Raw genomic sequence first — 22260 nt, forward strand, 5'->3', positions numbered from 1 at the left:
GCCTGTTAACAAATGCCTTATTTATGCACAGTGTTTTTTGTAGTTTGCTATGCAACTGCCTGATTGAATGAGTAATATAATTCCAGTAATAATTGTAGTGCAAAACAATGCATTTTATTACAGTACCAATACACAGAGCACATTATTTGACGAATAACTTTCTGGCTAAAAGAAAATCCCATGACACTTTACATTTAAAGCTCCAGAGATTAATTATTTTGTTGTTGAGGTATGTTTTTGTTGCTTTTTATTACAAAAATGTACAAATGTAATAAATGATGAAACACTTAATTCAAATCCTGTGGTGTTTAATTCTTAAATCCCTTTATCACTAGCACCTTGATGTATGTAAATGATGAACAAAGAAAAGCAGGCCAACAAATTCTGTAACCAGCTGTTTAAATAATTGTCCGGAGCTGATAGAAAAAGCAAATATCACGGCCACAAATGTCAGAGCATGTATTGTAGGCGTTTTACTTCTTGTAAGTTATTGCAAGTCAGAAAAGTAGATTTGATCGAGTCAAAAGTAGTAGGCAAACCGTAAGTTGAGTTGAGGTTGTAGAAAAAATGACCGCCATGTCAAAGAAAGCTAATGGGGCCAAGGAAAGGGTTGTATCCATTCTGCCTGAATGGATACAAGATCTTGCATCTGTTAACCAGCATTGTAAATTCATGTCAACATGTACGTTTCACAGTTCATTTGTATATTAATGATTTTCTTAAAGTAAAAAACATAATTATTGTTAATTTGCATAAATTTATGATAAATAAATCATTTTCTAAAGAAAAAAGAAGACCCGTCTGAAGTGAGTGGCACTGTACTGTACTTGTGCTTTATGTACTGTACACGCCATCATACCTGGCCTGTGTGTGTGTGTTAGGCTGTGCAACAGTGACACTTGGTGGTGAACAAACGCTATAACGCTATTTTCGTGCTCGGACAGACCCAGGGACAGAGCCAGGGATACGCATAGCTGTCTATAGGAGTGGTTTTGGCACTCAAAAGTGTAGAATGCTATTTCCTGCGTAACCGCTTCCCATTTTTGATGGTCTTATCTGTTTCTATGGCCCGTTTGTAGATATTTTTCTTCTCACAGTGCAGGTTGTGCTGTCCTTTCTTATGGCACACAATGTGAACAAGCTTCAGGTTTACTCTGGTGAACAGCAGACTGTAGAAATAGTCCATGTTGATGTCACAGCACTTGTGGTCACAGAGAGCGTCCAGCAGGTCAGGGATGATTGCTCGTTTCTTTTCAATCCTAGAAATGCATATTTTACAATATTTGAAATGGCAGTTAGAGCAGGTAATGTCCCAACGGTAATGGAGAGCAAGTTCCGGAATAAAATGTCACTTACATGTGATCCAGATTCCATGTGCTGAAGACCACCCTGCTCTCCTGGTTGCCATAGGGGTTGATTGAGTGGAATGACGTGCATGCCTCCTTGTCGAACGGCCCCTGAGGTTTGTGAGAGGTACAGTCATTCAGCTTATATAGGACTCAAGAGTTTCCTATTGGCATTCAGTACTTCGATCTTGACAATCTTGATACACATCCATAAATGCTGCCAACATAAAACACTTTGCCGACAGCAAACTTAGGGCTCTATCAGTCAAACCATGTCCTGCTCTTGCTGTGCTGTAGCATTATTAAACCCATGCTCCTGTACGAGCATCTGTTATTTCATAATGCTGCCCTCACCAGTAGAAATGAGCTCCTGAAAATCACTACATTTTCTAAAATAAAACACTGGCACCGAGTACAGAGCACTGACCACTGACCACGGCAAAGGTCCGACTCACGGCATTACTAACCCTATCCCCATGCGAAGCCACTTAGTAGGGAGTAATGGGATGTCGGAATTATGGGCAGTCCCCCTGACCACAGCACACTACCCCGGCCACCCCTCAACCCATGCTTCACCCTCCTCCCGCTCTGGCTGCAAATATAGACAACTATATGTCAGCAATCAACTTGACCACTTGAACTCTAGCATCCCTATTCTGGGTCAAACATTTGTTGACAAACGTGTGTGTGTGTGTGTGTGTGTGTGTGTGTGTGTGTGTGTGTGTGTGTGTGTGTGTATGTATGTATGTATGTATATTATATATATTTGCAGAACTGTAGATCTGAAATGTTCTGCAAATATGTATATCTATAAGTGTAGAGGGAAAACGGGAGGGGGTCTAGTATAGAGCCCAGTGGGGCTCCGTTCAACTAAAGTATAAATGGTTAAATAGCCTGGGCTCAGGTCAGTTACAGTGTTGTGTGATCTAGTTTGTTTATACCGTGGGCGTGGTTTGAGTCTGTCTTGTGTCAAGTGTTTGTTTGTGCACAGACCGTGAAAGCTAATTTCTTCCATAGAAGCACAATAAAGATTTCATCTGAATCTACTTTGATAATCTGAAGTGTATTCCAATATTAACGCGTCGCCTCCTAGACATGCATTAAAGCGTGATAGTATGAAGCTATATCTGCCTCTTAGTCAGACTATAATAATCCCTCACCTGGCATGTGAACCATCCAGCCCGAGTGCAGAAGCGGTCCGGCTCCTCTTCAGTCCTGTCGAAGTAGCAGCCGTTGTACTTGTCTTTTTTTAGCTTGTCCGTCAGCAACTCTGCCGCTGCCTGGAACTCTTCCCTGAGTTTATTTTTCTTTATGGTTTTCGCCACGTCAGCCATCTAAGTAGACATGCAAAACTGGTTAAATAAAATGTAAATTAAACATCTGTAGAGAACTGTTATACATTAGACTTAAGAGACTTCACTGTTACCTCTCTCAGGTAGCCACGCATCCTGCTCTCGCAGTTGTACTTCATGTAGGCGGACTTGGTCTTGAATCGAACATTGACACCTGAGACGAAACCTCAGTCAGTAAGGTCACACACACAGATGGATAAAAGAATGTCCCCTGTACTTTATGTTTGCCTGGGACCCAAACTAGTGAAAATATAGCATATCTACAAGCTCACAACACGTCGTGAGCTTATACTTCTTAAACCGTTGTTTTCTAATTCATGGAATTTCTTAGATTTTTCATCAATTTCTTCAAGAAATTACTGGAAAAAACACTGAATAATAATTATTCAATAATATTCAACAAAATGTGGGAAAACAAAAATAAATGGACCATAGACATGTGTCCGACCCACAAATGTGCCCCGACCCAGTGCTTTTTCATGTCAAGGACCCCCAAATTGACACTAATTAGCCTGCGGACCCCCATTTGAAAAGACATGCCAGGGACCCCCATAAGAGAAGATTTTTTCGACTCTATAGCAGTGATTCTCAACCATTTTCATTTCAAGGACCCCCAGTTTGACATGCATTAGTCTATGGACCTGTTGAAATGAAGAAAATGCCAGCACTCATTGTATGTCCTTTTTTATCTATGGACCCCCATTTAATGACATTTCTATCTCTGGGAGGGTATGCGCATGCATAAAGTGAATGGGAAATCGAGTGGCAAAGTGAATTTAATGTCGTTTAACATAATTTAATGCAATCAGATTGACTTTTCTGTTTTGATGTAGGGGCTATCAAGGCCAGAAAAGTAGTTTTTTGACACTCAGTAGGCATTCCTGCATAACTTCCGGGTATGATGATGATGTCTCACGCATACCCTCTATATATTGTCAAATCAATGTTAATTTAACTCTGAGTTACAGACCCATAAGGGTCCATTTGGTTCCAAACTATCATTTAGCTGGGTACCCCCTGGAACTCCGTCAAAGACCCCTGGGTCCCCGGACCCCACTTTTGGAACCACTGCGTCTGCTATAAAGTATCCCCTGCACGGGATGGCCTTACCTTTGAACCAGCCTTCATCGTCCTCTCTGTTTTCCAGATCAGAGTTATCCTGCAGGTGGCAGAGGATTTCACCCAGGAGTTTACGTGTCTCCGGGGCTGACTCATTGGTGAGAAGTTTCCTGGCTTCCTGGATGAGACGGTCGGCGTGTCTGTCTGTGCTCAGCAACTGGCTCAGACCGCAGACGGCTGAAAACACAATGTAAAGTCACTGACTCACTACATGGCAGAATGGTAGTACAGATACATGGTAATTAAAACCCATTCAGGACGGGAACCCCTTTTGGTGTTTTAGCTATTGGAAATCTATTGGAATCTACAAGCTCAGCGCTTGTATAATTGCTTTTTTTTATCGTCTGAAAATGTGGCGCAAATCTTTGAATATATATTCTTTCAGAGCGAACGTTTTTTAACTCACATTTTGGTAGCCTACATTATTGGGGGGAATGTTATTACAGGTTTTTGACTTTTTGTACTTACTCTAAGTGTAATAAAGCATATAAAGTCGGTAATAACATGTAATGCCTACAAATAATGTAATGAGTAATTACTACTGATAATGTAATCTGTAGTTATTACATGTTATTACAGGAGGAAACAGCTGGACTTACATCCACCCCATGTCTCGTTATCAGAGAGAAGCACAAGTTCCACATTATCTGGAAGAACGTGGAAATATTCCTCTGTCACCTCAGTGCCGTCTTCATACAAGCAAACACGGTGTGAGCCACGGGGTGCCTGGAAATAAGAACAGAACAGTGATGCTTAAATTAGGAGATAAAACATAACATAGCAGATGTACAAGCTCACAGCGAGTCCCATCGCGAGGCGTTGTGTGCTTATTAGAGATCTCTATTCCCGTGCCAAAAGAAAACTCACGCTTTAACTTACTTGCAATAGCTTGCAGGATTTTTTAATCAACTCCTTCAGGTTTTTTGCTGCAACGCCATATTTTCTATTTCCATGGAGACTCCTGATTTTAACGGGTTTACAGCTCTCTCTTCCAAAACAACCAAACATTGTAAACATCGTTACCTTATTACTGCTTCGACTTCCGCGGTAATACTGTTAAAAACATCGAAACTGTAGTCTCTTGTTCTGTTTTGTAAACAACCCTCCCCCACCAAAGGATACACACTGCCATCTAAAGGATAGATTGGGAGTTTCTTTATTCAAATCAATTCATGATCTTTGTTGGCGAAATACATTTACATTGCCAATATGAAACTCAAAGTCAAAACTAAGAAATGTTACGTATGAGCAATTAAAGGAGGGAACGTAAATGAAACAGAGCTGTACACTGTCACATAATTGCAAACTAGCTTACAAAACTACAAAAGTGTCTTTCTGTTACAAATATTTAATAATAGGCTACAGCCTACAAAGTAGATTCACATAAAGCTTTTGAAACGAAAAGAAGCACATTTTTAGAGACAAATCTGTAGCAAACATGAAAGGTATACAGAACGGTTTTGTAAATGTATGTATCCTCTGATAAAGCTACACCAATATTATATTCAAGGAATTAACATTTAACATAATGGAACAATTAGACATGAATTGTATACCGCTAACCCCCCTCCTTATTTTTGCTCGTTTATGTCAGTGGTGGAAAGTAACTAAGTACATTTACAATTAGCCTACAATTTCGAGTTATTTCTAATTTACTTGAGTATTTCCAATTTCCAGTATTTCCAATTTCCAGTACTTTTATTCAAGTGCATTTTGAATTTCGTTATTTTACTTAACATAGTATTTCTATATTGCAGTATTGATAATTTTACTAAGTCAACTCTGAGTACTTTTTTTTACCACTGGTTAATTATGTGCATGTGTTGGCAGACTCAAATGTCAAATATGTACACATTTACATTTTACAACCAAAGTTTACATTCTGTCTAATCAATCAAAGTCGAGATAAAGTGTCGCGAGATGGCGACACATTTCCAGGGATGATCTGTTTTCCATATAGTCCCCCGATGAAGAACTGCATAGCAACGTGGACTTTACCATAGAAACGGATGCATCGCGTTGGGACATACCAGTTGAGAGGGTCCGGGGGTTGATATTGAGCAGCATTTTAATGTATTTTATTCAACAACAAAAATTCAAATCAATTGAACAATATTTAATTTAATAATGTTCTACGTTTATTTCTCGCTCACTTTCTCGCTCGACTATACCAAACGAAAGCATTGCTCTATTTTGCTAAATCCCCCCATTTGTGACGTTAGGGGCGTCTAGCTTCAATATGGCGGCTCTAGTTTGAAAAACAGTTTCTAATACCCACCGTGTTTGAATGATTGAACACTCAGCGTTCGTTCGGTAGCTACAATATGCCACGCTCACATTCATTAAACCGGGAAGAAGAGGCAGAACCGGAGGAGGAGGAGGACATGTCCTCGACGTCGCAGGACTGGGCCGGGCTGTTTGATAGAACCAGGACGGTACCGCCACACTGTCAGACCGTCCACCTGGTCCATGACAGTCACCTCATTACCCGCTCCGAAGGCTTCCAGCTCTCCCTGAGCCGTGTGGTTGCAGCTCACTTGCAACAACAGGTCCCAGCTGTGAGTTCAGTAATTTCAGTTCACAACACACGGACACTCTTTAGTTAAACAGCTGCTTTAGTGGCCTTATACATTATGTGCATGATTCGTGTCTTGATGTTAGGCATTATTCTTGTCTTGCTGTTAAGACTCGGTTCGGTAGCTTAGTTGATACACGACACCATACCAAATGGAGAGATTAAGGGAGGGATAATGAATATGATAGATGGAGAAACTGGTCGTTGTTTTAGGGCCATAGGGTGTAGAGTAGACAGTAGACTCGTGTAGAACAGTGATTCTCACTCAACCCTTTTCATTTCAAGGAACCCCAGTTTGATACATGTTATTGGAGGACCATTAGCTTGCACGCATTAGAGCTATGGACCAGAGCTAGAGCTAGCTAAAAACAGGGCTGGCAACTGTTCAAAACATGAGAGTGAGATTTGGTGGCATGGCATGGTGTTGTGTCACCATAGGCACCACCACACACAATACAGTTATAATTCATTTTCGTAAAGTATTTAAGAATATTATTATTATCCATCTCCCCACTCCCAGTTTCCCAGGTACAATGAGTGGGTTATGGCCTGGGAACTTAATCTTTAAAATAAATTGTATATTTCTCCCCAAAATGTAAATGTATGTAATGTCATTTTTTTAAGGCAAAACAGATTTGACACACACAACTAGGCTACTGTATGTTTATCACATTAAAAAGAATATTTGACAAGCAACACAGAAACATACTTCTATTAAAGCAGAGCAGGACTGTAAATCTTCTATACACCCTGCCCTGGCTGGTTCAGATTCCTCACTTCACCCAATGTGTGTCATCTAGAAACAGCTTCTCTCTTATACAATGTTTACTGTCTGACAACGGAGCACATGCAGTTCAGACAAATACACCAAACATGAAGTGGATCACAACACAAATTTGCAGCCGCTGGTGTGCTTCCTGCCATGTGTAATTGCGCACAGCAATGACAGCATCCCTCAACAAACATCAAGACACACCTAGCATTGTTTTCATCTTAGGCTAGTTAACGGTAGGGCAGCCTGCCTACTTCAGTTCAGAAAGAAACGACCATTTCATTCACTTCACTCACGTGTCCCTAAAATACTGGCATAAGTTGATCTCTCAATGCACAAGATTGAGTCAGGGAATAGCTTGGGATGTTTTGACAGTGTGAGAAATAGAATGCGTGAGAGTTGGCATCTCTATAAACATGTTTTATGGGACCCCAATCTACACTATAAAATCCTCCGTCAGTGTAAACCAAAAGGACATTTGGATGTGTTTGTTAAGAGTTTAATTTATTATTGGACCTGACTTGTGGTGTAGATTAGAAGATGGTTGCTAGGGTGTAATAGTGGTTGCTAGCGTTGGGTGTAGAAATAAGTTACTACTAAAACTGGTGGTTTCTAGAATATAGGTTTCTTTGCTAGGATCTTGTTAGGGTAAAATAGAAGTTTGCTAGGGTGTACGCTTGGTTTCATTTGCACAAATCGTAAATTGATGTTACTGTATAGATATAGGTCTTGCATGGTAAGACTGGATAATGACTGTTTTCCTTTTTAAACGCACAGGATAATTCAGAAGAGCAACAGGATTGCACCTACCAGTTGCGAGTGTCACTGTTTGACTGGACTCACCAGCACTTCTTCGGGAGGACATGGAAGAGCTCCCCCCAGAGGATGAAGAGTGGTCAGAAGATACAGTTCAATGAGGTACAGTTATGAATGTTCTCCCATCGATAGAAGCTGAAAAACACACATCCATGGCACACAGTACTACGCAGTGATACAACTGTATGTCATATTTTGATCTGCTCTGACATGCCTATTACCAGGTTTAAAGCCCCAATCTGTAAGTTGTATGTACTACCCCCATGCAGCATTTGAATGCAGCAGGTCCCAAACATCTACCGGCCGCTCTTCCAAGACAGTACTAGCTGTCAACCAGTCTGTGTCATACACAAGTTAAGTTACACAACACCAGGCCAGGGTGTAGATTTATCAATGAGAGAGTAGATAGACCAATGCCATCCACTGCAGATGTGCTAGTTGTATTGTATTAACTACGGTATACAGATTTGGTCATAATTATTTGTTTTGATTACAAATATTACAAATATATATTCAAGATTGCAGATTAAAGCATGTAGGTACTAGATGCCTATTATTGATTCTGCGAGGGAGATTTAGTTGTCATGGCAGCACGGCATCATCTATCTAGGACTAGTTTACAGACAATGCCAATGTTTTGTACTCGTTTCCATGGTTTGATTTTGAAGTATAATGTTCCATTCAACAATCCTGAGAAGCTATTGTTCTAAATGTGCACACCTTTGATACTCCAATTACATCTAAAGTCAGTGTCACCGCCCGGTTCAAGTACAGCACGGCCCACAATATGGAGTGTGGACTGGTAGCAGGAGAGGTACGGTTCAACTCCTGGGCACTGCCGAGGTGCCCTTGAGAAGGAGACCAATTCCTTTAGTTTAAACTGCTCCTGGGTGCTACTATGTGGAGCCGGAGCCCATCGTTCCACAATCTCACTGCGTCTTGTATGTACATGTCTGAGTTTCAGGCCTATGTGTGCAAAAGAAGTAAAGAACCGAGTCAAAACAGAATTTTCCTATAATACTGTATATGTACAGTATTATAAATAAATAATTGCATAATTAAATTGAATTGATAAAAGCAATGTGTTGTAGAGGCTGGGAAAGTGAAGAAATATGAAACCAGCCACCCCTACCAAGTACCTGGGTACTGTCCAGTATAATCATGGTCTTTTGTTTTGTGTGAGGGGAGAAAAAACTGTAGTGACTGATCCTCTGTTGGACAAAGACACTGACAGTAGTTATTGAGAGTGTTGAAGTTGCTTATTGTTGAACTTCTCAGCCTTTGTCTGTAGCCATACCCCAGGCTCTCACTGTTGTTTTTGTATTTTGTTCTTTTGATTTTTTGTACGTTTGAACTATCTTAACCCATTCTGGGCGGGAACTCCTTTTGGTGTTTTAACTAAGCATTATGTTATACTTTAGCTATTGAAAACTGGGGGGTACTGGGTGCATTTTCTATTCACTAATAAATGAATTATTAATATATAATTTGTTAAATTGGAAAAAGGGAAGACATGCAGCAGAGGAATGGATTTTCTTTTCAGTATGGTTGGACTCAGAATATATTTTAAATATTTTATTTAGCATGCGGCAACACAGTGGCCAATTTCCTTTTTACATATTGATAATGCTACAGTATATAGTGGCATTGTATAGAGCTTTTTGACATGAACATGACACTTTATTAGCGGTTGTCCTTGTGTGTAATTGTAATAACCTCAACCTGCCAATGTTTCATGCTGTGGTACATTGTGGTTGTGGAAAACAATGATGGCAAGAAACTGCTGGCAGTCGTACACAGTAGAGACATTGCGTGTGTTCATAGCTGGCTATTTCACATTAACATCTCATGTGTCAATTATTCGGAGTGGGACTCATGCTAATGAAACGTTTTTGCCACTTTAATGTTGTGCAGACTCTGATCTTGAGTACAACTTAGAAGAGGTCAAGAGTCGTGCCCTTCTGATAACTACAGTAGATGACTAATCTTGTTAGAAGCAGGAGTTTCTGCTACTAGCTCTGATGAATCCAGTCCATTCACCCAAAGGACCAACTGGCATAATTGCGCCCATCAATCACCTGGCTTAAAACATCATCGCTGCTATACCACAGCTATCTTGCGGAGCAGCGGTTCATGCACACATTCTGCTTCAGAACCACATGGCACAGAAGTCTATTTTAGAAAGGCACCCAAGCACATCCCAATTATGTAACTCACTTATTTCATGTTTTATTTTAAGCTCCCTACAATGACTTTTGGTTGAATATCACATTCATTGCAGTGGCCACTCTCTTCATCTCACCCTCAATGTAAGACATCAGCGTGCACAGACAGACAGACAGACAGACAGACAGACAGACACGTGTTTAGAATCAATCCACTGACATCTCCATTTCACGTTAGAGCAATATTTGGTGGAGAATTTAATCTTCAGTGGTGTGTTTAGAAACTTTCATTTCACTTCTAACATCCTGTTTGTTCATGCTGTTAAATGCTCTGCTGAGCGGGTCTTCAGGGAGCCAACTGTAGGCCTATACATTGTCTCTTTTTAATATAGGTCTAGTTGACGGCATGGCAGAAACTGTGTTAATATAAATTCACACTCCAGTTCTCATTGCATGGCTGTTGCGTTGTGTGGGTTTCATCACGGCACCTTGTGCCATTTGTTAAAATTAAAAAGGAAAGTGCTAGACCACTGTATTCATACAGTTACATTTATTGTATTGAATATTATTATTACATCATTCAAAAACTGGGCAGATTAATGTGATGTGTTGCCTCGTCGTGTGTGTGTGTGTGTGTGTGTGTGTGTGTCTCCTTTCATGTTATTTCACATTATTTTGAAGGTGGCTTTTTAGTCTCTGATCAAGATAAAAACGAACGGCCTTTGATGTCAAAATGTATGATGCACACTTTGAGAGAGGTGGTGCTTTGATGATGAAATTACTTCTTGAAAATCACAAAGGGAACTTTATAACGTGTTATGTGAAACACAAAAGACAGAAGGTTTTGACTTCTGCGTTGGCATTATGCCGTTGATTTTGGTCCAACTCCTCGGTACGGAGTGCACTTGCTGGGGAGTGCACTTGCTGGGACATTGAGTTATAATAGCGGGGAGGTTTGAGTTTCATTGTCGTCTCATCAACAAAGGATGGGTTTTGATGGGTGTCGTCTTCACCGTACAATCCAATATCTTTATCCCGACATGCTTATTAGCCTTTATTTTATACAGGTTCGTTAGGTCGACTGAGCATGCATGTTTTTAACCTCTTAAACCCCAGGGGGGAAAATCCGCAACATCTGAGTTGGACCCGGAGACCAATTGGGCCTCCATTGACCCGCTAAGTGCTGTTCAGAGGTTTACAGCCACGGTTATGAGGTTATGAGGTTTCCTCCCGACAGCGACAGCAGAGATATGTGATGATGAAAACCACCAAAACAGATCCAATCCTAATTGTACAGAGTGTTATCTCAAAAAACGGAAGATGGGAGCAATCCCATTTAGCCAGTTCAGAGGCAAAACCTAAACCCCCTGAAGTTCTTTCCTTTACATTACCATTTTGTCTTGTACCGGCTGTGATCAAACCATTCACTCTGCCTTTAATGTCTAATTCAGTGCTGTACTGAGAACAGAATGTGTTTCCGACCAATGACTCGAAGACACAATTAATTTAGATTCACATGCTTCGTTAAAGATGACATGGGGGGGGGGGAGGCATACCAGTTGCGTAACTTGTGAGAGATCTGTATCATTCATCAATGGCAATTGTACTTTAGTTAAAAAGAGGCCACACAAGGACAGATATCTGTAATGCTTCATCATCATATATAGCAACAGTGAGTTCTGGTATATAGGGGCGGGTGCCACCAGGCCACAACCTGACCTGGCCTGGTGCAGACCTGTGCCCAGAGGGGCACTTTTTATAGTTTATACTTAAATGAGCTTCTTTTGTTTCCCCACCCTGATCCTGAGACAATCCCTCTGGGTGTTCAAACTGTCCCAGTCCCACCTTGACCATCTTGTTTACACTTCATTCTCTATTGGAAATATATTTAAGTCGTTACATCACATTACTTTTCTCTGCCAAGTAAAGCATGATTATATATTGTGTGTTGCTTTCACACACAAATGAAGGATCTGACATGAGGTCAAAGGTCATGTCTCACCTAGACACAGGTTCTGACATGAGGTCAAAGGTCATGTCTCACCTAGACACAGGATCTGACATGAGGTCAAAGGTCATGTCTCACCTAGACACAGGATCTGACATGAAGTTTGACGTGATGGTCAAGATTCAATTTATCCCCTGAGCAAGCAGGCATATGTAATTTCTTGGGGTCTAGTAGGACTATAGTAAATAATAAAAAACAAATCGCTATAACATTTTGTAGAAAAATACATACTTAGCCCCATGCTCGAATGCCCCCGCCCCCCTGTCAAAAATAGCTAAAATCCCTAAACCGAAAGAAAGCAGCAAATAAATAAAAAATAACACTTATCTTTTACAACCTAAAACATGAACATTGGTTGAAAAAAAATAAAGTTGTCCTTTAATGAGGCCCTCAGGTTACTATCAAGAATACTGATAATACTGTATTATTGATTTCAGCTGTTCCAATTCCAAATATGCTTTAATTACTTCAGTCTAGTAGCTTAGTATTGTATTTACTTCCTTTTTGACGTCCATTGTATTCATACAGTTAACATAACTATAATTAAAGGCATTTGAAAGGCATTTGAAATTAAATTTAAATGTAACTTTTCTGTATTTCAATTCAAAAATAAAAGAATCAATACTGCAATATAGAACTACTCCGTTAAGTACTCATTATGCAGAATGTGCCATTTCAAGTTTTCAAATGTACAAACATCTTTTGAAAATAGCTGATCTACAAGCTCACGCATTGTGAGCTTGTAGATCGGCTATTTGCAAATGGCCGAAATGTATATAGGGCTGAAGTGGTTACTGTATGTATGTTTTGTCATAATAATCCAAATCTAATGTTATTCAACTATAGCGTAAAAGTACAATATTTGCCTCTGAGATGTAGTGGAGTAGAAGTAAAAGTACTGGAAATTGGAAAATGGCAATACTCAAGTAACGTACCAATACCTACAAATTGTAAGTGCAGTACTTGAGTAAAGTAAATGTACTTAGTTACTTGCCACCACTGCATTTCAGCACATTTCAGCACAAAACCAGGTTCAAATCCGGGGCAGAAAAGGAAAGTTACAACTTTAAATATATTATATAAACGTAATGATGAAACAAAAATATAAGCCTCAGCACCCTTTTATCAGTACAGGGTGTATATCGAAAAATCTACTGCATGGATGGGAGATAAAATGTACTGACGTTACAAAAGAAGGAAAACTTTCATTTATTATGAAAAGTTGCATTTCCCGTCGATCCCCACGCCTCCATATATGGTCATGCATCACATCTCCATATATGGTAACGCATCATGACATCACATCTGGTTACGCATTGTGACATCACATCTGGTTACGCATCGTGACATCAGGTCTCGCACATAACATTTAAACGGTAACTTTCAAGTGAAGAAAATTATTTGTTCTTCTCTCATTGAACAGAACATTTATGTAGTTAAACATGGGGAAAATGCTCTCGAAAATATATATGTAATTGGCCGCCGACCCCTCATCTGAAAATATGTTGTTCCAGTAGACCCCTCCCCCCCCCCCCCCCCCCAGAAGCAAAGATTTGAGTTAAAAACGTTCGCTCTGAAAGAATATATATTCAAAGATTTGCGCCACATTTTCAAGATTTTTCAAAAATAGCTAAAGTATAACATAATGCTTAAGTGATTCCCAAAGAGTTCCAGGGGGTACTCCCTGTAAGTAAAGACTGTACAAATGGACCCTAACGGGTGCATTTGGTTAAATTAACATTGATTTTACAATATAGTTTGGGGGTCCCAGAGAGAAAAATGCCATTCCGTCAAACTCCTTGAAATTAAACAGACAATCACTGGCTTAAAACACCAAAAGGGGTTCCCGCCCAGAATTAATGATTGAGTGATAACTGTTTAGGTCAAAACTACAATAAAGTTGCAAGTAACGAAAAGAAAAGAAAAAGTCAGTCTGACAACATCTAAACCTCTATACTCAACTACTCAAGACACACTATACTGTATATGGCCATCGACCCTGACAAGGGATCTCCATATGTGGGCAATTCCAGCTCATGCCCTAATACAATTTGGTTGCCGCGACGCGAGTCACACTTGTAAAAGAACCAAGTTGGTACAACACATTGATCTCCATTTGTGGAGCTGACTATCATCACCTGGATCTTATATGAAGATCACAACACTGACCTCATCAAACCCTGGATAGCTATACATGGTTTGATGTACTAGATCTGCATATCTGAGCCGGCCAGCAACTCTACATCGTTTCAGCACGACCTCACCCTTTAGGGCTAGTTGTTAATGCTGCGTGTTCATATACATATACTTTTTAACAGTCATGGTGAGCAGTTTCCTACGCACGCACGCACACACTCCTTTATTCTGCACAATGTTGTTTTGATTGATTTTGAACAAGGTTTTAGCAGGCAGCATAATAGCCACAGTTTGACCCACCATATTAGCCAGAGCCCATGTAAAAACACATTCTGCATTCCAATAAGCAACCCAGTCCTATTAGCCATCCAGGCTAATAATAATATAAAGCACATGATATCTTATCAGGGTGATGAAGTGGGCCTGCCCCGCAAGAGCCACAAACGCTCCTTATATTCTATTGGATTTATTTGGTCCAATGCTCTCACATTCATGTTGGTGTTTATGAGTGGCAAATTGCTGTTTGATATCCAAATAATGTCAGAGGGGGGATTCTATCCTGAGAAACATGGGAGTGCGTTGGAAACACCCACCTCCCCTCCCTTACACCACCCCCTCCCCGTCAACCATGATGGATTGGTTTTAATATCGGGTGAAAAGAGAGAGATGTGCAAAAAACAAAGTGATTAAAGAGAGGAAGAGAGAGAGAGAGCTCCGACTAAATTTGTTTTTGCCTCTTTCTCTTTCCCTCTCTCACACACAATCTATCTCTCTCCCTCCCTCTCTCTCTCTCTCCCACTCCTTCATCCTCTCCCTCTCCTGTCTGTACTCTGTATTTCGCTGTCTGCTCAGACACGGGCTAAGATGTTGTCATGGCTGTGTGCGAGGAGAGGACAATGTGTGTTGCTTTGTGCACCGTATGCTGCAGGAGTTGTTTTGAGTTGTCAAGCGAAACTTATATAATATAGCGTAGAAGAGCTTCACTTGGAAACACAGCTTCACTCATGTCAAAAAAAAGAAAGAATCTCCAGACAGCTAGAACACTGTTTAGTGATGAAAATTCACACACAAATAAGCTGTTTTTCTTTACTGCTCGGTGGTGTCAAGTGCACTCACTCAGTTGCTTATCGCAGGTCTTTCATGTTGGATCTTTACAAGGCCAAGACCATAGAACAACAAAACCGTTACAGGTGAAGGCGCGCTCTACTCGGGGAGTCAAATTGATAGTCTCTGTAGCTGATGGGTGCAGATTCTTGAAGATCAATGGAAAAATGGAATATCCGCACTCTCTTGTATAAAGTTTTAGTTTCTTTATTTCATGAAATCACAAGCAGCAGCAGTCCACCTAGAGAAACCAACATGTTTCCGCACGCACACACGCACTCACTCTGACCCTATAGAGCGCCGCAGTCCCGCCCCCTTTCAGAAAAGCGAGTGGCCCAGGAAGTGGAAGCCCCATGCATTCTCCCATCGGCACTTTTAATATAATTTATTTAAAGACGGTTACGCCGCGGACAAAGCCAATTCGGATCGTGACGAATCATGACAATGAACACAATACTTTGGGACGATCAAATCATTAGAAAGAAGAAAAGAAAGTCAGGAGACAACACTATTTGTTTTGTTTTTCGTCTTATAAATTATTTAATCGGCCCAAAATATTGTGTTCATTGTCATGATTCGTCACGATCCGAATTGGCTTTGTCCGCGGCGTAACCGTCTTTAAATAAATTATATTAAAAGTGCCGATGGGAGAATGCATGGGGCTTCCACTTCCTGGGCCACTCGCTTTTCTGAAAGGGGGCGGGACTGCGGCGCTCTATAGTGTCATACCAAGCCTTGGTATCACTGTGTAAGCAACAGTCAGCTCCATCAGCCGGGGCGCCTGATGGAGGGGAAAGGAACTGGTTGGAATAACGTGTTCCTTCCACGCGCTACGTCCAACCAGGGAAACTTCCCCCTGTCAGGTGTAAAGGAGCAACTTGGACACTCGGGCATGAAGGAAGCATGAGTTAAAGTCCGTTGCTCTCCCCTTGTCCCCCATATATGGGGACTAGGTTGGTGGAGGGTGTGTAGAGCCCAGGATCACATTAGATGATTGACACAGGGGTGAAAAATGGGTTACAAAATCGTGGGATAGTCAGCAGTTAGTTCATCTTGTAAGGGGTACAACTTCTGTCCTTAATCACAGGCCCACTCCTTTCCTCTCATTCCTGTCATTTCCTCCTCGTCCCCCAGGGCCAGTACTCACTACTTGGGTGTGTTTAAACAATTCTCCAGATAATTTCCAACGCCTACTCTTTCCGGCTTCATTCCAGGCTAAAGCAGCAGTGTCAGCTTTGTTCAGCAGAGGGCACTGTTGCGCCACTGGTAGATAATTCTGACTGCGAGACTGCAGAGGAGGCAGAGAGCAATGTGCATCTCTTCATATTATCTCTCACTCTGATCTCTCCATTTTAACCAGCAGCATTCGCATGGAGCCGCTGGCTTCATCTCATATATACAGTGCTGTTAGGCACTTCGGCCTGACTTCATAAAAGGGGCTGCGTCTTTGAGCCTTTGTTTAACCTCTTTTTTTTTCTAGGTCATTGAATGTTGGTGTGATGTCAAACACACACACTCACACACACTCACACAGTCACACACAGTCACACTCACACATTTTGAACATCAGTCGTAAACTTTTTCAGATCAGTATTTGAACTGGGAAGAACTTTGTTGCGGGTTTCACTGCAGGAAACAATCCTATCTGCTCCATACTTGAGCTCCGACTAGTGAAGGAGTGGTAGACATCAGTGCTATCCAGTTGAAGCGCATCTGGCGTGTGTCGTTGGTCTCTGCGCAGCCGAGCGTTGTCAATGATGCCCGATGGCTGAAAAACCTCACCTCCTCCTGACAAATCACCCCAATGAAAGATGATGATGTGTGATCTTGCACTGGTTTGTTATGACAGCCCCACGGTAAAATTCTTTAACACTAAGGATTTGCTTTGTATGGTTAGAAAAATCCTTCTTTCTTGGCATGAGTGGCACCTTCATGCCTATACACCTGTGACGTGTGATTTAGAAGCCGTCTTTCTGAAATAGTTGGTTTGTTCCTATAAGTATTGAGATTATAAAGATCGCTTTGGGCTTTTTGACTGCCAGGGACATTCCCAGCCATCTCCCATGATCGCGGTGGTTTGACTCATATGGATATAAAGAATCAACTGACTGAGAGAAAACGCTAATGTTACTGCGGTCCAAATATTCCACATTTCTGAGACTGTTCATTTACAGTTGTGACGACACAAAGACAACTCCCTGACGATATCGCTGAGACAGTTTATTATGTCAAATAGTTCGAGAGTTTAATTGATATTATTTAATTACTGAATTCATTTTACCCATTCTTGACATTATTCCGGTAGTGTCTCAACCCTAGCGGTCGCTTTATCGCTTTGTCGTATTACTGGTGTGTGTGTATATAAAATACAATAAAGGAACTTTTTTTTTCAACACTAGGTTCGTTCGAGCCTCACATCTACCTTACCGGAATGGACCCGTGAATATTGTACCCGGAGCCGACTGGACCGAGCTTTTATTAGAAATCTGAGGTCCGGACCCTGAGCACTACCCTACCCGTATAGAACCGTGACATACCGGGCCCAGACACGGGCAGATGGCTTCTTGGTTAGAGTGGGTGACAATATTATCACACGAAAAGATGAAATTACCTACCTAGGTTTTCGAGACGGTGGAATATTCTTTGGTTCGACAACAAGCCATGGGACTATATTCAAGGGGATTTTCATGAATCAAAGGCGCAAATACTTCAGCGTATGCTCCCAAAGGTAATTAAACAATCCTGGCAGCCTCTGTATATGTCGTATATTAATATTAAGCCCTCAAAGTGTTTTAAAGGTTGTTGTTTCCATTCAGAATCCCAACTGATGATGTGTTTTCAGGCACAGCATTAGAGACAACCAATTATATGAAGATAATTAGTTGCTTAAACCCTATAAAATTCACCTGCTCTCTAGCCCACTGCTTACACCAACTCTCTCCAGTCCACAAGCTCACAAAAGCTAGGAAAGTTTGTGACTTTCCCTTGAATGAGGACACGAGAGTTCATGTGGTTATATCTTCTGTGACAAAGAATTCTCTCGGAGTGCCCTCACTCCCTCGACCTTGTTCTGTCCACCGTCAAATCCCACGTGTGTCCCCCCCGCTGTCAATGTACTGACCCTGTGAAAAGCACTGCGTTAACCCATTGTGACCTGATATGTGGTTCTCAAACTATTTCATGTCAAGGACCCCCGAAATTATATGTATTTGGCCACCGACCCCCATCTGAAATGATGTTGTTCCAAAAGTAGCAGATCCACAAGCTCGTAGCACGGCACTCTCCTCATGTCCTCATTCAAGGGAAAGTCGCAAACTTTCCTAGCTTTTGTGAGCTTGTGGACTGGAGAGAGAGCTTGTGGATCTGCTACTTTTCAACGGCTAGACTTTAAAATAATGGTCAAAGTGGTTAAAAGCTATAAATGTGACACCGATGCGTCCTCGGGTCTAAATGGCTTATAGCCACATGATGGATGGGACGCGAGGCCATGGTGGTAAGGAGCGGGGCCTTCAGCCATATGCCGGGGCCGTTTAATTCCTGCTCCCTGTTGGCATGCCACACTCACAGATATACACGTCAATTATACATGGGGGACAGTGTGAGGGCACACACACAGGCCTGAGATGCCTGGCTGCATGGCTGGCTGCTGGGGACACACACAGGCCTGAGATGCCTGGCTGCATGGCTGCATGGCTGGCTGCTGGGGAAACTGATCAATATTTCAGTTCCCGGGGGAACAAACATCGAGTGGAACAGCTGCTCCTTAACAGCTTTACACACTGGAGTGGCGCGCCACGTAATCCAGCACCACTGTGTGTGTGTGTGTGTGTGTGTGTGTGTACATGCGTGTGCTTGTGGGAGTTTTAAAGCCATAACAGTCAGAGCTGCTGAGGGAGACTTTAACGTACACTTGATTCATTTTCCCCACCATCTCTGTCTGTAACTCTTCCTGTCTTTCTATTCACACACAACACACACACACACACACACACACACACACACACACACACACACACACACACACACACACACACACACACACACACACACACACACACACACACACACACGCAAGCTTGTCCTTGTAGTTCTGATATCAGCTCTCCCTGGAGTCTGGCCGGACTATAGGTGTGGGGATGAATGGACAGAAATAGATGGAGAGACGAGAGATGGATAGATATTGGATAGACTTTCCTTCCCTTTGGCTTTAGACACGTCAATCCTACCTCAACCTTTCTTGAAAAGGTAAGGTCGACATTACCTTACCAATCCTGGCCATTCTATGCACGCACGCACGCACGTGCGCACACACATATAGTTCCGCCACTCCAGCTTTCACATGCGGGCTTCTAGTTAGTGTATGGACCTTCATGCGGTGGATTCACATCTTGTCAGCCGACGAAACTTGGGTGACACTATATGAGACCTTTTCCCAAACTCTGTAGTTGGAGCTTGTTATCTGCCGGTTACCCTGTGCTGAACCGGGTGCTCGGGTTGATGTGAGTGTGCGGTATGGGTGAGCGATCGGCAGCGCAGGTGCTAATGGTATGGGAGGTGCTGTCAAGATTAGCGGTCGATCATGTTTGACGGGAAGCCTGGGGAAGTCTGAAGGAAGTGAGAGGTTTTTCCACTGTAATTCCAGCTCACCTCCGTCACAGTCGTTCCCTGGAGTTTCTGAGGTTCTCATTCGTCCGGTTTTGTCACCTCTCCACTACCTCAGGTTTCACCTTTGACATTTTATGTCATTGTTTCCGCATTTGTTTTGTTTTTCTTCAGAGAGACAGGTTATAGCCCTGGGTAAACCAGAAGCATATCAAGGACGAGGTGTACCTTGTTTCTGTGTGTCTGTGTGTGTTGTTGCATGCCTGTTGAGTCATGGCAATGTGCGCATTAGCGCCCTCCAAAAGTGAAAGTTGGCATTTATTTTTGCGGTGCATCAAACCAGGCCTTGATCCTATAAATACCGGAGCATGGAATTCCACGATCGCCAGTAATTTATACACACAATGGAAACGAGAGCCCAACTGAGGCGATGGAACTTCTCTTAACCCATTCTGAACGCAAACCCGGTGTTTTAAGCATTATGTTACTTTAGCTTGTAGATCTGCTATTTTGTTTTAATCGTGAAAATGTGGCACAAAGTTGGAATATATATTCTTTCAGAGAAAACGTTTTTAACTCAAATCCTTGCTTCTGGGGAGTCCCTGGAAAAATTTCAGATGGGGTTGGTGGCCAATTGCATACATTTTTGGGGTCCTTGACATGAAAAAGGTTGAGCACCACTGACGGAAACATGGGTTTTTCAGAAAACTGTCAGGATTTAGAAGACATTTGTAGAATCGTCTTCGGGTCTAAATTATTTAATTAGCATATGTGGGTCACTTTGGCAGTGGCTCCCCATGCGACTTCTACTACTCATATTTGGCTTTAGAACTGATGTTTGTGTAATGTTTTCCTCTCTATTTCCTGTTCGATGGCCAACGCTGAATGTCCAGCAGTGTCATTATTTCTCTGGGGTGCACACAGGCAACAATAACATGAGAAATTGCATCTGAGCCGGTTTTGCATCTTTTATTTTCAAATTATTGGTTTTAGTAACTTAAGTTCTTTTTAAAGCCGAGCACCGACGGCCTCAACCAAGGGCAGTCTCCAGAGGAAGCGCGCCCGCTTTTCTTTCTTTAATGCAGATGCGTCTGTGCTCTTACTACCTCTTAGTAGCAGGGCCTGTTCAAATCAATACTCAAACAGACACGTATATGCCAAATCCAGGCTGACCCGTCCTCCTACTCTAGCCAGTACACGCCGTGACATTATCGGGCCGAGAGAGAAGAACGAGCACAGCGGTGACATCTATCGTCTATCCCTTTCATTTCTTCTCTGCTTTTCTTACCACGCTCCGATTTCTCTATTGCAGGCTGCTGACAGTCACTGAATTTCACATCCAGGAGGGGATTTTTATCGCACTAGTCTGATAGCCACCCGTTATATGCCTGTCAGTTTCCACTCCCACTCCTTTTCTCTCTCTCTCTCTCTCTCTCTCTCTCTCTCTCTCAGATGTACAGTATTAGGCTTTTTCTTATTTGAGTGTGTGTTTGTATTGGTAGGAATGGTATTTAAGGCAGACATATTTATTCCCTTGAAACTGAGGTTCAGTAGTGTAGGCTCATGGAATACAACCCATATTTTTTGGCTATTCTAAAATGCATACTACATGTGTGTGTTTGTGTGCACATTGTTGTGAGCTTGTAGATTGGCTACTTTCAAATAATATTGATGAATGTTGAGAAATGTTCTCGGATTTATTTGATTGGTCTAACTCCTTGACATGCACATATTTGAGAGCCACTGTTCTAGACACATTGCCCCTTCGGGCCATGCCCTAAACAGAAAGCACACACAAGCTCAGCAACAATTGCATGGCCTAAAACAGACGTTGTTCAAAATGTGAGTCGCACAACTTCCCAATTCCCGCATTGGAGGTGCAGATATATGTGAGGCACGGCGATAGGGAGGGACAGCCAGTCATTTCTTATAGTGACAGTGAGAGAGACGGGAAAGGTGAGAGAGCCTCAATCGAATTTGAACCCGTGCCCGGCTGCAGGAAGGACTATACTGTCTATAACCTTATTTAGGTGTATGTTCTTTTTCCAGGTTAGCCTTAGCCACCAGGGTGCCCCTTACTATACTTTAGTATACTTTCACATTATCAGGTGAAAGTGACTTGGTCGACAAGATCTCTCTCTCTCTCTCTCTCTCTCTCTCTCTCTCTCTCTGTCCCTCTACAAATCGGCTGTGGCACATAGGCCTTTCAAGCATGGAGGAAGATGGAATTCAGGACTCGACATGTATTAATGATGTGCAATTTGA

At 41.9% G+C, this 22260-nt stretch overlaps 2 protein-coding genes across 2 annotated transcripts in view; one reads left to right on the plus strand and one right to left on the minus strand.

The window, feature by feature from the left end:
• Positions 1–291: 291 nt before the first annotated feature.
• On the minus strand, positions 292–4852 carry dffb (DNA fragmentation factor, beta polypeptide (caspase-activated DNase)). The gene is made up of 7 exons (XM_080764868.1): positions 4697–4852; positions 4417–4543; positions 3809–3994; positions 2773–2852; positions 2507–2680; positions 1357–1457; positions 292–1259 (listed from the first exon to the last, which is right to left on the minus strand). Exons 1-7 carry the CDS (start codon positions 4832–4834, stop codon positions 1016–1018), a joined length of 1050 nt encoding a protein of 349 aa, XP_080620994.1. The 5' UTR covers positions 4835–4852; the 3' UTR covers positions 292–1015.
• A 1271-nt stretch (positions 4853–6123) lies between these two features.
• The window catches only part of nphp4 (nephronophthisis 4), a 268172-nt gene continuing 252035 nt past the window's right edge, over positions 6124–22260 (plus strand). The window contains exons 1-2 of the mRNA XM_080762891.1: positions 6124–6375; positions 7942–8082. Coding sequence (XP_080619017.1) covers positions 6142–6375; positions 7942–8082 — 375 coding nt within the window. The 5' untranslated portion in view covers positions 6124–6141. The remainder of the gene's footprint in view (positions 6376–7941; positions 8083–22260) is intronic.

This window comes from Protomyctophum bolini (assembly GCF_963924005.1).
Source record: "Protomyctophum bolini genome assembly, chromosome: 5".
In the NCBI taxonomy this organism is placed as follows: domain Eukaryota; kingdom Metazoa; phylum Chordata; class Actinopteri; order Myctophiformes; family Myctophidae; genus Protomyctophum; species Protomyctophum bolini.